Below are 15,368 nucleotides of genomic sequence, written 5' to 3' on the forward strand. Positions count from 1 at the left end.
GCTTATGCCACTAATAGTTTTGGAATGATGTTTTTGCACTAGTAATGGTGAGAATGGATGTGAAATGCATCAACAATTTTCAGGACTTACTGATGGCAGTATGTTTATCAGAATATGATACATACCGGATATATGTTATTGCATTCGATTGATTACACCAAAATAGCTCATATGTTTGCAATAGAAAAGGGATAAGCACATGTTTCATATTTCTCTGATTAAATGAAACGAAAATCCCACAATCGGAACAAATTCACGTGATGTTTCTGTCACAAGGACTCCTGCTTGTAGGGTAAATCACACAAATCACAAACACACAATCACCTGTAGTCCAGGAAGGCGCAGTAAAGGAAGACTTTATTGCTTTGATTAAACACTTGTTCCTTCTGTTCTTCACTCTGAAACGATAAATAATATCCAACATCTTAAAAGTGCTTGTTTTGCCTTGTAACACGTATCCCCCACGAGTGTAAAAAAACAAAGCATAGAAGACACAGAACACAGTATTCTACAGTACATATTATTCGTATCCATGGATGAATGAAATACACTGCCAATTCAGTTTTTTTCTTTTTTCTTTTTCTAAATAATGACCATTTGTTTTATTACATATTGTTTAAAGAGCAAAGTAACTTTTAATTCAAGTGTATTTGTTCAGTTGGGGGAAAATAATCCCACTTCAAATCATGGGTTCCACAATTATTAGCACCCCTGATGTTAATACTCTCTTTTCGCACTCTTTCAAATGAATTCGACCCCACTTTTCCAAACTTCATGGTGCGACGATGAGTACTGTATTGCTGACGCAAGATTTTTTTAAACGAGTGTTTTTTTTTCTTGACATTTTTGTTTGAAGTCCTGAGCGTGAAACTAGTGCATCTCCACATAGTCTGTCCACTACATTGGTGTCCTGTTGCTTTAAATTTTGCTGTCATAAAGATTTGTGGGGCATATCCTTTCATAAAGGTTGAGTAAGAGTAATAGATGCTAAAGTGGGCGCTAAGCATTTCCTAAGCATTTGTAGAATTCGAACGATCCTAACTTATTTTAAGAAATTGAACACATCTTAACCGGGGGTGCCAATAACTATGGAGGGCACTGTTTTTGACAGACATATGCTTTATATGATAGGCCAACAAGCAGAATAGAACACAATTAAATATTGTCCCAGAGTCTCAAAGTGAAATACCAGAGTACCTTATATCATCTAGAAAAAAAAAAATAAACAAATAAAACAGGCTTGGAGGAACAACCGAGATTATCACTCAACATAGAAATTTGAATTAAACTCCCTCTGTGCTTGAGAATTTTATTTGATTAAAATGCACTCCTTTTAATTAAGAGATTTGGAGTCCCCAAAGAGAGTGAGCTAATGACTGTAACGCAGCAACTGACTCTTTTACTCACCAGGATGCACATGTATGCTGAGATTGCTCACCTCTTCCTACTCCCACAGCCTTGACTTTCAGACTCAAATCATTGCATGAAATCTGTTACGGCCCCATTTTCTACTGGAAAAGTACGAGTCAGAGAGAAATGGACAGTCAGACCGTTTGCTGGCCTGTTAGTCCAGTGATTCATTCCTATTACATCGCATCGCGCAACACCTTGACTTCATTGTGGGACCACTCTCACTCTCATTATGTCCGTTCTGCACATCCAAAGCGATTGTGACACTTCAGATGATCGCATGGAGAGATATGCATGTGGCCAATTAGGCCACAAGAACACGTTTTGAGGAGCTTCACTTGAGTGCACTACTGAAAATTTTATCTGCTCCTCCTCCTTATTTGGTGTGTATCAAGTCAGACTTAAGAGAGCCAGGCTGTAATTGGCACTTTGTACGTGTCACTTTATTGTGCTATATTTGTTTTCCGCAATTGCAGTGCAATGAAAGAAGACTAATTATGCACACAAAGCACCAAATAGAAACCATTCCTTGCCGGAAAGTTTCTATAACAATCAAAACCTTGGTGTGCACCATACTCAGCGTGAAGAGTGACTTAATAAAGGAAACTCTCAATGACTTTGAGAGGCGTCAAGTCCGTAAGAGTGTGCCAGAATGGCTTCAGTGGGTCCGATGGCATGTGGTTTGGTACAGTTATTTCCTCACTGTTGAGACCCATTTACTTCTAAATGTCACGGGGTCATCACAGAGGCATGGGCCTCAGATTCTGCCAGTCTGATAACTGTGAGGAAAATATTGTAGTTTCACGGTATAACGGTATTTTAGTTGCGGCTCTAAAAAATATTCTTTTGAAATGTTTGGGGGAGTAACTTTGGTCCCCATTGAATGTGCTTCATAGCTTCACTAGTAATTGTGAAAAGAATATAAAGAATTACATTTTTCAAAATAAAATTTAGTTCTACTCCAAGAGTAACAGTACTTATTTCTCAGAAAATTAGTCACTGCTTCTCTGCTTTTCTTCACTTTATGGTATAGTGTCGGAACGAACACGAGCTGATGGTCATTTTAGTTAACCATGTTAGCTGTTTTGGTAGCAAGTCTATAGATTTCAACTATTATAAACACGCTAACTCTCGTCTAGATGTTTGCAAACATTCATTTTATTTGAAGCTACATTGACATTTACATTACTTTTTTTGGGCGAGTTTCATAAATGTGATATCCTCCCACTATCAAGCTGCCGAACTGCCTCAACCCAATGACCCCAACATCACACTGGAACATGATTGGCTGCTGCATCCAGGATGCTTGGTTTACATGCTTGGCTGCTGCATCCAGACATCATTTTTCAGCAGGGTGTGTTCTGCATACAAGGCCGTGGGATCCCTGCACAGCGCCTATTGAAAGTTTTAACAGTTTTGAAACTATGCCTTTTTATCTTCTTTTTGCTGTGAGGTAGACGGTGGTATTTGATGACACCTAAATAATTGCAACGGTCATCATGAAATGGTAACTTCCTGCACTGATGCAGCAAAGTGAGAAGTGTTGTTATGATCACGTCTTGTTAGTTGGGCTGCCTGGAGTTAGCATCGTCAATTTCGAAGTAAATTTGCAGAGGGGACACACGCGCCAAGGAAGAACTGATCAAATGTGGTACAAGTCAGAGTAAAAATGTGACACAGATTGTGTTTTCTTTCCATTTGAGTCACAGTGGAACATTTCCCCTTACCCCATAATGCAAATGGTTGATCCTCTCCAACTATTCCTAACATCTGACATCATTCTCTATGAACCACAAAGTAGTCCAGTAATTGAGGTCCACAATTTCTGCTGTTTGATTTATGTAGGGACTGTTGATCCTCACCTGCAGGATAAAAAAATATGTCACGGTCCCACTGTCTTAATCTGCATTCCCCCCAAAAAGTTGTTGCCTCCTTATATGTGGTCATTATTTTGTTGGAATTTGTGTGTAAAAAAATATAACTAACTAACAAACTACACACAGGAAGGTCGGAGCCAGAATTGAACGCTGCACCTCTGCACTGTGAAGCCGACGTGCTAACCGGTCGCCCACCGTGCCACCGCCTAATTAATTAGTTATTTTTAATAAAGTAGTTGTGCCCTGTGAAATGCGGGATAGACAACTGATGGATATAAACATTTTTGTTAAAAGTTATGATTTGTAATAGCTTATATTTAATTCATATGCAGCATAATGTTGAAGTTATTAACTTTTGGATTTTCGAGTATGTATTGTCTGGACAGTGATTTCAATTACCGTATTTTTTTCCCCCTATTCTTTTAAAGTATTTACTTGTTTCCTTTTTTCATTGTAGAAAGTGGTGTACACTTGCTGCCCATTCTATACTCAAGGTTTGGTAATATCAAGTAATTCCCTGGCTCTGGTTCAGCCTCCTTTGTTCCTCCCAGTGATTATTGCTTGTGTTTGTTTGTTCATTTTCCTGTTGTTTTAATCAACGGTCAGCTTCTCAGTTCCTGCAAGTCTGCTCTTAATTTCGTTCCCACTCCACCCATTGTGACAACTTGAACCCTTCACGGTTCTGGATGGAAACGTCCTCTTTCTATGCATTTATATCATAGCATTTGCATTTCCCCTTTAATTTGTCACCCATCCGCACTTTTACAACATGTCGAAAGTGCTGCTTGGCTTGGCTTAGTTTTCTCTCAAGCAACCCCCCAGCAACTCTGTGAGTGGTAGATCCACAATGTGGTTTGGAGTTGTTTTCCTAGTAAAGATGCAGGAACCCAAAAGTCGCTGGTGAGTGTTAAAATGCACTTAGAGATCTGGCCAAGCACACCACTTTGTTCCCGGGTGTCCTATAAGGCCACAGTACCTCCCAGCCAAGAGTGCAGCTGGTTGCTCCAACTCTTTATTAACAACAGAAGGCAAGCAAACACCATTGTGGAAATTCCTCTGAGCCTTGTAAGAAGAAAAACCAGCGAGCAAACGTAAGGGAGATTTGACACTAATGAGCGACAGGATAATAGGAAAGAATATTTGGAAAGCAAAGATGCTCATTCTGAGTCAAACAGCTTTTTTAATCTTCCCTGCTTTCCTTGTTGTCACCCCCGTCGAGATCTACATCCGTTACTTCGACGGCAAGTCTTCACTACTTCATTCAATTCAATAATAGAACAACAATATTATTTAACAATAGCGATTGTTATAAACCCACAACTCTCATGAGGATAAGTGATGCAGAGAACAGATGGATTTTGTTCTAAAGAGGTATGAGTTCTATGGTGTCGCATGTGGTTAACTCATCTGTCTCACATTTAGCAGTTTCATATCACTACTCCGGCATTTGAATGTTCTCCCTTTCTTTCTCCTCGGCCTCCCTCCCACCTTTTAATGAACATTCACATTAGATTAATTGAAGACTCTAAAGTAAGAATCTGTGTGAATGCAAGTGTGAATTGTTGTTTGTCAATATGAGTTTTTTTGTGGGTGCTGGTTTCCCTGACAATTTTCTTCTTTTTCACTATCCTCAAGGACTTTGTGTCTTTTTAATTTTTTGTTGTTTTTTTTAAATGCCAAATCTAGCGCAGTGGTGCTCAAATGTTTTACATCAAGTAGGATCTCAAAAAATGCTTGATTCTCCAAGTTAACACTATCACGACCAACATTAAAATACCGTGGCGTAATACGCCCAGTTGTTGATCAAAAGTTGTATTCCTACAAAGTATATTGAATAATATTGAAATCCATTGAAAAAGTTTGCACAGTTCCGTTCCAACAATCATACTGTACTACACCTAAATACAGCAATCCCTCGTTTGTCGCGAGGGTTACGTTCCAAAAAGAACCAGCGATAGGTGAAATCCGTGAAGTAGTGAGCTTTATATTTTACACTTATTATACAATACTGAACTATGTATACAATGAAACCAAAGACCAAAATCTGTTTTCAGGCCCAAGCACAAAAAAACCCCCCAAACGTTTTCAACAAATAACTACAATAGTTTTTGGAAATACTGTAACTGTAAAATCATATTGCTTGAGCGCATCCTCAGGTGCCTTTGCCGGTGCAGAACGTTTTGTCGACATTGCGGGGTATTTATGTACAAAAATGAGGTGCGGAGACTGTTTACATTGGTCAGTGCCTTAGCCAATCAGGATGCAGAACGCAATTCACTGTTTAAAAGAATTAAAGAAAACTGCACTAAAAGAATCCGAAAATAACAATACCATTGATCTGCATGGAAACGATAAAAGAAACTGTATTTAGAAAAGACTGTTTGGGTCCTACAATCAACATCAATGAAAATCATTACTTTCACACCGTGGCAGGCAAACACCTTGGCAGAGTAGTCATTGTTTATCATGCTATCCTCAGTCATCTTCCACACACAATCATAATACTAGCATGCAAGACCAAGCCTCAGTAAAAATCAATGTTTTGAACGATGAAGAATTTTTTTGAGTCATTCTGCTCTTAAGATATGATTCAAATGAATGAGTCATTGAGCGCAGTAAGGAAAATGGCTCAGTAAAAGTTGGGAAAACACTGACCAAGAGAACTCTAAATTTAGATCATTAGACACGCCTGAATTAAGAAAGGGTATGCATTATCTCAAAACTTCCTAGATCTAAAAATGTACTTGAACTTTGCATTGTAATGTTGAGTCCATATGAACTAAAGGCCACTTTGGAAAATTCAAGTATGTTCAGAGGGTGGGGGTGTGATGGGTGGGTGGAAAAGGAAACATTTTCCAGTCAACCAACCCGCCGTACCAAAGAGGAAAAGTGGAAGCTGACCGGCATTGTATTTGTATTGGGTATACGCGTATATTGTAATTAGTTGAGGAAGATTGTGAGCAAAATACTGGATGAAAATAAACACAAGGGTGCAACACAAAAGCAGTCTAAGCAATAATGTAAAATTAAGCTTCTCTAGCCTCTGTGTCAAAGTGAGAAGCCCGAGGTAAACACTTCCAACACCCAAAAGTAACAATAAATGCCTCTTTTTGAACACAAGGCATTGAGCAACTTGAGGCCCATTGAAACCCGAACCATCAAAAGTTGATTGAGCCGTAAGTAACAAATCAGCAGTTCTTTCAGCACATGAGATCACAAAATTTAGTCTCAGAAAAAAAAAATTCCACATCAGAAGTCTTGCAGATGACTTGCAAATATCAGAATTGTATTTGCCTGCCAGATCTCTGTCAGATTGTACATCCGGCAGCCATTTAGACAAGGAAAATCCCATTTAATATGTCCCTAAGCTCCTATCTCTGTAAGATGTCATGTGTCATATCTACAGATCTACAGTAATTACATTTTTCCTGGTTGTTGATGAAATTTGTCTATCCCCGGCTGCCCCCTCTCCGCCGCACGTTTTTTTAGGCAGCTATATGTGTGAGCTAAAGTATCTGTTGTTCTTATAGTAAATACCCATTGTTCACACTAAAATATAACCACAACATTTAATTTGAACACAAAATTGAATTTTGCCCACAAAAATGTGGGCAGGATTCGTTTAATTTGTATCATGATATGGTTGTCTAATTACTGCAATAGCAGCAGGCAATTGGGAAATATTTGTACTGTTTGTCTGTAAAAAACACACATCTCATGAAACACGGGTCAGTCTATCCGATATGAGATATTATGTGAGTGAGATCCACAGTTTATTGAAGAATATGATGGAGAGTGGGTCTCAGTCTTCAATCAAGGGTTTGCTTTAAATCTTAATACGGTATTTGGACTTCCAACGCGGCTACGTGCAGTGAGACACAACTGGTCCTGAGTGAGGTCATTATGTCTGGGGATAACGTTATAAGACATGCAGCTGTGGCTATGGCTCACTCTCTGAGGTGGACACGCAAAACAAGAAGTGTTGATAGGCATGCGGTGAGTGAGAAAACGATGGCGGGAGCTGTTTTTGATATATATGTGGTACATGGCCTCGATGTCCCTAAGGTTTAAAAAATATTTATATATATGGCAAACATGTTTTGTCATTTTGTGCACAGCTTAGGTTTGCATGAACAAACTGGTATGTTTCCATGAATGAATTCATTTTAATTCCCACGGGCTTCCATAAGGGCGTAGTGTAATGTTTCTTTGGCTTTTGTAAGTAGAGCCATATTGAGCCTTGACAGAGTCATTTGAGAATAAGGAACATATGGAATCATATAGCCTAATCTCACAGACATGCTTGAATCGGCCACTGCTTCACTGCCTGTGTGCATGTTTTGTAGACAAGACACGTTAAAATGAGGTGTAACAAGACCCTTTGTTCAACAGTGGACGCAACTATTAAAAGCAATTTTGTGGTGTTTGTATATACATATCTTGAATTACATGACACATGAGTAAAGGTTTAATTCAGTTTGACAACGTTAGAATGGTCATTGTTGGTGAAGGGCTTCAAACTGACTGAACTCATCCTCTTAAATTTAAACACAATTTTTTTCAAACTATTATCTTTTTGTAATTATTGTGTTCATATGATTCATGTGTAGTTGTAATTTAAGGAAAAAAATATTTGATGAAATGATTGCGCAAAATTTTACGTTTATGTTTTTGCCCACCAAAAAAGGTGAACTTGTTTCTGATTAGAAGAATGATCAAGGTCTCGGTCTTCCTAATTTGTTGTTCTTGAGTCAGTGATATGTCAATTATACATGATGTTAACTTTAACATTTATTCCATCAAAATTATCAAAATTTGACCAAAGCTTCAGAACTAGAACCATTGTCATGCGACCTCAATGCAAACTAAGTAGTAAAAGAATTAACTTTGCGTTCTGTTTCTTCTTGGACTTTTTGCAGTTTTTTTTAAACTTCTAAAAGAAGACCTGCGCTGATGCATGTTGTAATGCAAGACATTAACATTTCATGAGAGACCTCAGTACACTTCTGTCTAGCTCGTTATGCCTTTTTTATAAACTTTTCCCGAAAGAAGATATCAGCCACAACAAGCAGGAGCAGCAGTAAACAGTTTGACCAACATCATAATTTACATAATTACCACCCCCGCAATGACTTTCTTTGCCACTGGCTTGGCAGCTAGGCTAGACGAAGATCCGCCGCTTTCAAGTCACGGACTGAGTCAGAGCCACCAGAAAACACTTTCCGAAACACTGTGAAAGCCAAAAGGAAAGCAAAATTGCATTAAATTTTGATGCACAATTAAGTGTTAGCTTCTGATAAGTGGCGCATACTTGATTGCTTGGTGAGGTTATCAAAACATTTGTGTTTAGCAATCTGCTGCATGTGCCAGATAGTGTAATATGGTATCTTGGTGAGGAAGTGCTGCCTCCATAAGATAAAATACAATCCATGCTGTGCTTGTCGGGGCTCGCTTGCGCTGTGTATGTAGTTGTTTTAAAAAAAAAAAAAATTATATGTGGCTAGCTCCGTGCCTACATGAGAACAAAATCCGCATTAGGCATTGGTCCAGCAGTATTTGTAGGGGGGGCTTAGCGTTGGCTCATTTATATGAGACAGTGCTGCCCCTTCAAAAAAGGTTTACGAGGAAATCAAAGTACAAAAGAAAGCTCATCGGTGCAGGCAAATTACATACTGAGCCTGATCTGCACTTTACCTCTCCTGTCCACCTGTCGCCATCTGTCTTGGCCTTTTTTTTTTTATGAGGTCACCAAAGTAATGCCTTTTTCGACAGAATCAAAACCTGTTTTTCATATCCACTCATTTTTGACCCCATTAATCTTCTTTGCTCATGAAGTATGTCTTAAGTTTTTCCATTTATTTATTTATTTATTTCATACTGCCGCTTTGAGGGAGGAGAACGAGACATGTAGGAGGTGTCAGTGATTTTACCGGAGTATTAATGTTTAACTACAGAGCCCAAAGGCTCTCCCTCCCCCTTCCTCCACCTCCATCTGAACAAGTCCGACAGCGCTAATAAATCTCAGATGGTGCCAGGTTCTAATCAACATTCAAGCTGAGTGGCGTGAGAAAGCGTGTGTGCCTCCAGGAGCCCTGATAATATTTTCTCTGGGAACTAATCTTGGTCAGTCCAGTGCCATGCAATGCATGACTGACCCTTACGGGAATGGCATGACCTCATTTCTCTCTTACAGTGACATCAATCAAGACTGCGAGGTCAACAACTACACAGTGTTGAATTCAGTGTCATACCTGCCATGACACAAGGTTCGTGACACCATCAGCCTAGAAAGTAAATTCAGTCCTGACGTCAATCTGATAAGGAAAATTCACTGCAACCAAAACCTATGCACCCTGCAAGTCACAACCCACCAAACCGTAACCATAGCAACCAGAAAGGCTTCAGAGAAAGCTGATGCATCTCTGCCGTAGACACATTCATTCGGCTTGTTTTAATGAAGTTGCCGGGTTTATCAACTCCCTGACAATAAACAAAGAGGTCGAGCTGCAAATGACAAATGTTACACTTCTTTACTGGTGCCATGAGAGAATATCCGAGGTGGAATTTGTGGAGACAATAATGAGTAACCTGAACAAGCCACATGAAAGGGCTGTCCTCCAGGCAGGTTGCACCTCCATCAGATTCCACAGACATGTTACTCCAGAAATAGTTGTAAAACAGTGTGAGCATAACAACTCTCTCTGGACAATTTCACAGCCAAAATACATGCCAAATGCAGATCAGCTAAATGTAAATCATTTGATCACAGAGTATTAAATACTTCAATATCCCTGCAAAGGAAATTCAGTGATGCGAGCTACATTTGAAAGTACTGGCCCAATCTTACTTTTGAAATTTAAAAGCATATTTATATGATGACAGAGTTGTGTTGTTGGCATACACGAGTAAGCTGCCTATGAGGGGTCATATCAACAGTAAAGTACAAACGTTGAACAGGGCTGGTAAACATCTGAGAAGATTTAAAGGCTTCTTCCACATTGTATGCTCAAACAAATATCGTGAAAATCATCACCGGGATCATGCCAGATAATTGGAGCATAAACATTTATCCCATCTAGGAAAATGATGCCAAACAAAGCTGAATTGTTTAAATTTGCTGTCTACAATTAATAAATCACTTCAAAACAAAATAAAATTTTTTTTTGTATCAATGGATTGAGCAGAAATCCAGTATATTATCTGTTGAAATGACACGTGAAAATGTTTTCAATATGCTAATTTCAATGACCGCAAAGGATAAAAAACAAACATTGTTTTTTGTCGATGAACCCCAGCTGTGGCATTTCCATCCATGGAAGCAGCCATCTACTGTACGATATTCATTTTCTTGGTGAATTTCAATCTCTTTCAGTGGAAACTGGCACCGTCTTCAAAGGAGTGAGGAAAGTGTTGTTCATAACAGAAAGTTAGTGGTCCACTCAGAGTACCAAAAGGCTGCAGGACAAATGGGTATCATCAGTTCACCCTCTGGAAGCCATATGCTTCTTGAGGGAAAGGCGAAGAAGGCTCATGGAAATTATCACAGGTTTTGATCTTTGTGCTGGCAAAATACCAAGTTGCAATAGTCTATTCTATGTCCGTGGTTTACATTCATTTTTTTTTCCTCGAGCAACCCCAGAAATAGAACTACTACATTTCACATAGGGACATCCATCTACTGCAACCACAGGCAAATCATAGCCTTTTGATAAGGTGTGTGTCCCACACCCTACATCTGTATCTGCCATTCTGGAAAAACCTAAACACTGCAGTTTCCCAGTATGACTGACTCACCCAGTTAATGGAACGTCAAGACATGAGTCAACAACAAGGAAACTAAGACAGTCGCCGTATTGTGTTCGATTCTCACCAAGATGTGGGTAAGAACGATCTTGATGAGAGGTGCCCCGGAGAGGTTGACTGACAAGGCCGGTGATGGCTCCACGTTCAGAGAGATTAAGCAGCTTGCTACTTGGATTTTATGATCCTTATAATCAGCAGCTTCATGAATCCTATAAGAGAGAGAAAAATTCAATGAAGAAAGTGGACAGTAAAAAGGTCTAAGAAATTGATATACATGTAATGGGATTGATTTACGAGGACAGAGTACAAATGAATGGACAATGCCAGTTCATTTAAGTCATCGTCCTTTTAAAGGAGCCAGGTAATTTTTGTTATTATTACTGTTATTATTATTATTATTTCTCGAGCCCATGACACTGTATGTATGTGTGTGTGTGTGTGTGTGTGTGTGTGTGTGTGTGTGTGTACTGGAAAAAAATCAGCTCAAATAAAATGGTTGACATTGACAAGGAGAAAATAAATGAAGAAACAGATCCCATTCCAAGGGCAATTCTGAAGCCACCAATGCATACCTGTCAACTTTTTGGAGCGCCAACCTGTATAAACTACCAAAAAAATCCTTATAAAGAGCAAAAAATCCTTATAACATACCAAAGCATTTTATATGTCAAAATAACGGCAGAAAAAAAAACAATGATATTTATTGTAGATCTCCATAATACAATGTCTGGTTAATGTCTAATCATCATTCTACTTAGTGGCATTACTGTGTTCAGAGTTGTATTCCTGCGTTACTTTTTTCACCAACTCCAAATCATTTGGAGTTGGTGAAAAAAAAAACGGAAATGTTCAGAATCCGTATGATTTGTGCGATACGGCCATATACGTAAGATTCACCACAAAATCCGTATGAACTATGGCTAAACCGTATGAGTTGACAGGTATGCCAATGTTCCACACTTACTCAATAGCCTGAACTCCTTTTACATTAAGTGCTATAACGATTAAATGCTTTGTAAAAAAGATCCACTCACAAATGTTATACAGCAGCAAACAGCAGAAAATTGTATAATCAAGCAATACATCTTTGCTCTTCAAGGGGTGAAGTCATATTCAAAAGAGTATCCTCCCTCTACATATTATTCCTTTACATTTCTCAACATAAATGTCCTAATATGTACGTGGGGGTGGGAGTGGGGGGAAAGTGACTGTTTGATCACAGCTATGCCACATTCAGTAAAAATTAAACAATCCACTTCACCACCAGTTGGCATGTGGTGAGACAAGCTTTGGATTGGCGTTATGGAGCTGTAGAGGTAATAGCAGGGTGTATCTGTCAGTGGAGTTTGAGTGGTGAGATGGAAGATAGGCAAAATGACAGATAAGACCCTGACTCCAGGCATGAGCTGTTCAGGAAACACGGGCGCCTTGGAGTCAGTGGACCTGATTTCCCCCACAGGGGAAGTACAAAGCTGAAAGCTTGAATGGCTGCAATAATCGACAGGAACATTCGCGTTGTTTGAACACATTTGCACGCCATGTTACCTGGTCTTGACAGGGCTGATTTCCTTGTAGTAGCTGTGTATGTTGTGGTAAAAGAGGCCAACGATGGTGGTTTGAGCTAATGGGAAGAAAATAGGACAGAGTTGAATAAATGAAGGAGGAGAATGTAAAGCAGTGCTGCTAAAATGCTCACGAAGAAGAGAAGTTAATTAACACTGCCTTGCTGCCGTATACTGACACTGGCCTCCAAATAGAACATTTGAATTTGCACAGTGGTGAAATGGGGAGGTCCGCAAGCCATGTAGTTGTTGGGAAATCTTGTGAAAGCTGAACATGACTTCAGCAGTGGAGCAGGAGGTCGAGTCACCCTCCCCTAATCTGACATATCGTCCACAATCGTCCCACCTTAAAGCTGTAAGATAAACAATGGCACTGCAGGAAGTCCTTAATGTTCCTCTTCCTCTTTTCAAAGCCTTTTAACCCTGTCTCACCAACTTTGGTTCACATCGAACCCATGTCCAACATATTTGCTGCAGGATTATTTATTTCACTGTGAATTTCATAAACCATCCTAAACGTCCTTGCAGGTCAACACAATTTGTGCAACCACCAAGTGGAGGCAGAGGAAAGTGACCTGTGCATAAAGTCCAACATGCTTAGAAGCACATTGTAATGGCTGTTCTAAATTTCTCATTCTTTTTAACGACAGAGGAAAGTGGAGAAAATATGCTGCCTCTTTTTCTTTCCGTTCTGAATGCAAGAGTAATTACTAGCCTTGAAGTCAGAGCTGGAGTTCTACAGTACACTGTAAAGCCAAACAATGGCAATCCTTGACACTCTAAGCCATAGCATGTCACTAGTTTTAAATCTTAACCGAGTAAATTAGAGGCAAATAACAGCGGTGAAGGATTGAGTGCGTGACACATTCCGACGCAACCACAAGAAGCCGTGACTTTCACATAAAAGATCACTTACACTGCATGGTGAACGCCTCCCCGGGTACAGATATGTAGTTCTTTCCCTGTATGGGGAAGCGGTAATGTGGCAAATTGTAGTTCTGGGGAAATTTCATCAAAGAATAATCTGTAAATCAGCAATGACAAAACAGGGACCCGTGAGAGCAAGTAGTGGCAAACATGCTCGTGGCAAATTATATCCACAAGATAATAAGACCCACACTGGTGAAAGTAAGGTGGAGAGCTACAGTATTTTTTGACCTGCCTTTGCTTGTTGAATAATCAAACCAATGATGTCATCTTGATGCTCCATGTCCCTTTGTCTTAACTGTCTTACCACACAAACTACAAACAATGAGTCACTTTTGGGACGGCTCACATGGTACGGACCTGCAACGAATGATGTTCCTCCCAGGGAGATGAGGGAGTTCGGGCTGGGCTCCAAGTTAGCCACCATGTGGTCCATTACTCGGTCCACTGTTTCGATTAAACCGCTGACCACAGGACCGAATTGCTGCATCACATAAATTTGCATCATTTTACAACCCCTCACTGTTCAGCATTAGATCATGTCAATGTATGCAACTATTTCAGGGTTTTATGCGGTATATAAGAATAATGTGGCCAAAGCCTACAAATGACCGTGTGTGCGTGTGTGTGTGTGTGTGTGTGTGTGTGTGTGCGTGTTTTGGGGCTGGATGGGGGCTAGCATTTTACATCCAGTAAGTGAGGTCTTCAAATACAATTGTTTGGTTGTTCGATTTTTTTTTCCACATACATGCTAACAACCTCAACGATTTGTATTTAATAACATACCATATACAAATGCTAATTATCTTGCAGAATGAAATCTTGAGAAAGACACGTGAGAGCGCGATTCCAGCCTTCATGCATCTGGGAAAAAGTCAGTGAGTTGTGTTTGTTGTGGCCAATATCCAGTATGTGTCATGTGTATAAGAATAATAGCGTGTGAGTGAAATTTGCAAACAAATTCTACCTTGTGTGTACTGTTAGTCCTCAATATGAATACGATTTCATTTGTCACATCTACATAGACAGTGAAAATGCCCTGTATGCCATCTTTACATTAAAAGCTACCAGTGGCATTTCTCAAAGTGCATAGGACAGACCGGAGAAGGTAAAGGTATTTTTTTTTGAAGAATCTCTTTTGCAATCCCTGTGTGAACATCTGTTTCAGTTTGCAGAAACCAAAACAAGCACGTTTATTTTGAACACTCAATGTTCTGAAACCACACACTTTCCTCGGGCACTATTATGTTTGGATGTGAAACGACTTTTGAGCTAGGAATTATAGCACATGAAGCTACACATCTACGGTACATTACATCTACGTGGAGGTGTTTTATACAAACAAGTGCTATTTTTGACTGTCTGTATACTGTATTATAGCCTTCTGCCAGTCATAAATCTTTCAAAAATATCCTTGAATTTGTATTTATCACATTGCTGTTTCGTTTGGTGATTTCATGTTTGCACAGTGTGAACTCATTTACCTCTGGTAATCCAGGAGAGGACAGCACTTCTTCCACATTTTTGAGAAAAGCCTGGGCGCAGTGAAATGAATGACGTCAAGTAACTTGCATCGTTGGTTCATGACCGGACGAACTGTGTGTTGCGTTGGACTATTTCGAGACCTGTGTGAGGTTGCTGGCTGTGTTATGAGGAATGGTCCTATTGGGCAGAGCCTTCAGAAAGGCCAAAACTGGCATCGACTCCGGATCTTGGAAGCTTAGGACCTCCTCATGCGTACTGCTGACGACAGGAGGACTCACTTCAACGGCTCTCTGAGGAAACAACC

At 39.7% G+C, this 15,368-nt stretch overlaps 1 protein-coding gene across 3 annotated transcripts in view; it reads right to left on the reverse strand.

Moving 5' to 3' along the window:
- adgrd1 (adhesion G protein-coupled receptor D1) overlaps positions 1-15,368 on the reverse strand; it is a 31,443-nt gene that overhangs the window by 8,576 nt on the left and 7,499 nt on the right. For all 3 annotated transcript variants that reach the window (XM_086112439.1, XM_086112438.1, XM_086112437.1), the window contains 7 exons: positions 15,205-15,354; positions 15,064-15,114; positions 13,940-14,063; positions 13,569-13,676; positions 12,636-12,711; positions 11,158-11,299; positions 325-398 (listed from right to left, as the gene is read on the reverse strand). In XM_086112439.1, coding sequence (XP_085968565.1) covers positions 325-398; positions 11,158-11,299; positions 12,636-12,711; positions 13,569-13,676; positions 13,940-14,063; positions 15,064-15,114; positions 15,205-15,354 — 725 coding nt within the window. The remainder of the gene's footprint in view (positions 1-324; positions 399-11,157; positions 11,300-12,635; positions 12,712-13,568; positions 13,677-13,939; positions 14,064-15,063; positions 15,115-15,204; positions 15,355-15,368) is intronic.

The sequence above is a fragment of the Hippocampus guttulatus genome, chromosome 5, assembly GCF_054856545.1.
Source record: "Hippocampus guttulatus isolate MCC_2025c chromosome 5, RoL_Hgut_1.0, whole genome shotgun sequence".
Lineage (NCBI taxonomy): Eukaryota > Metazoa > Chordata > Actinopteri > Syngnathiformes > Syngnathidae > Hippocampus > Hippocampus guttulatus.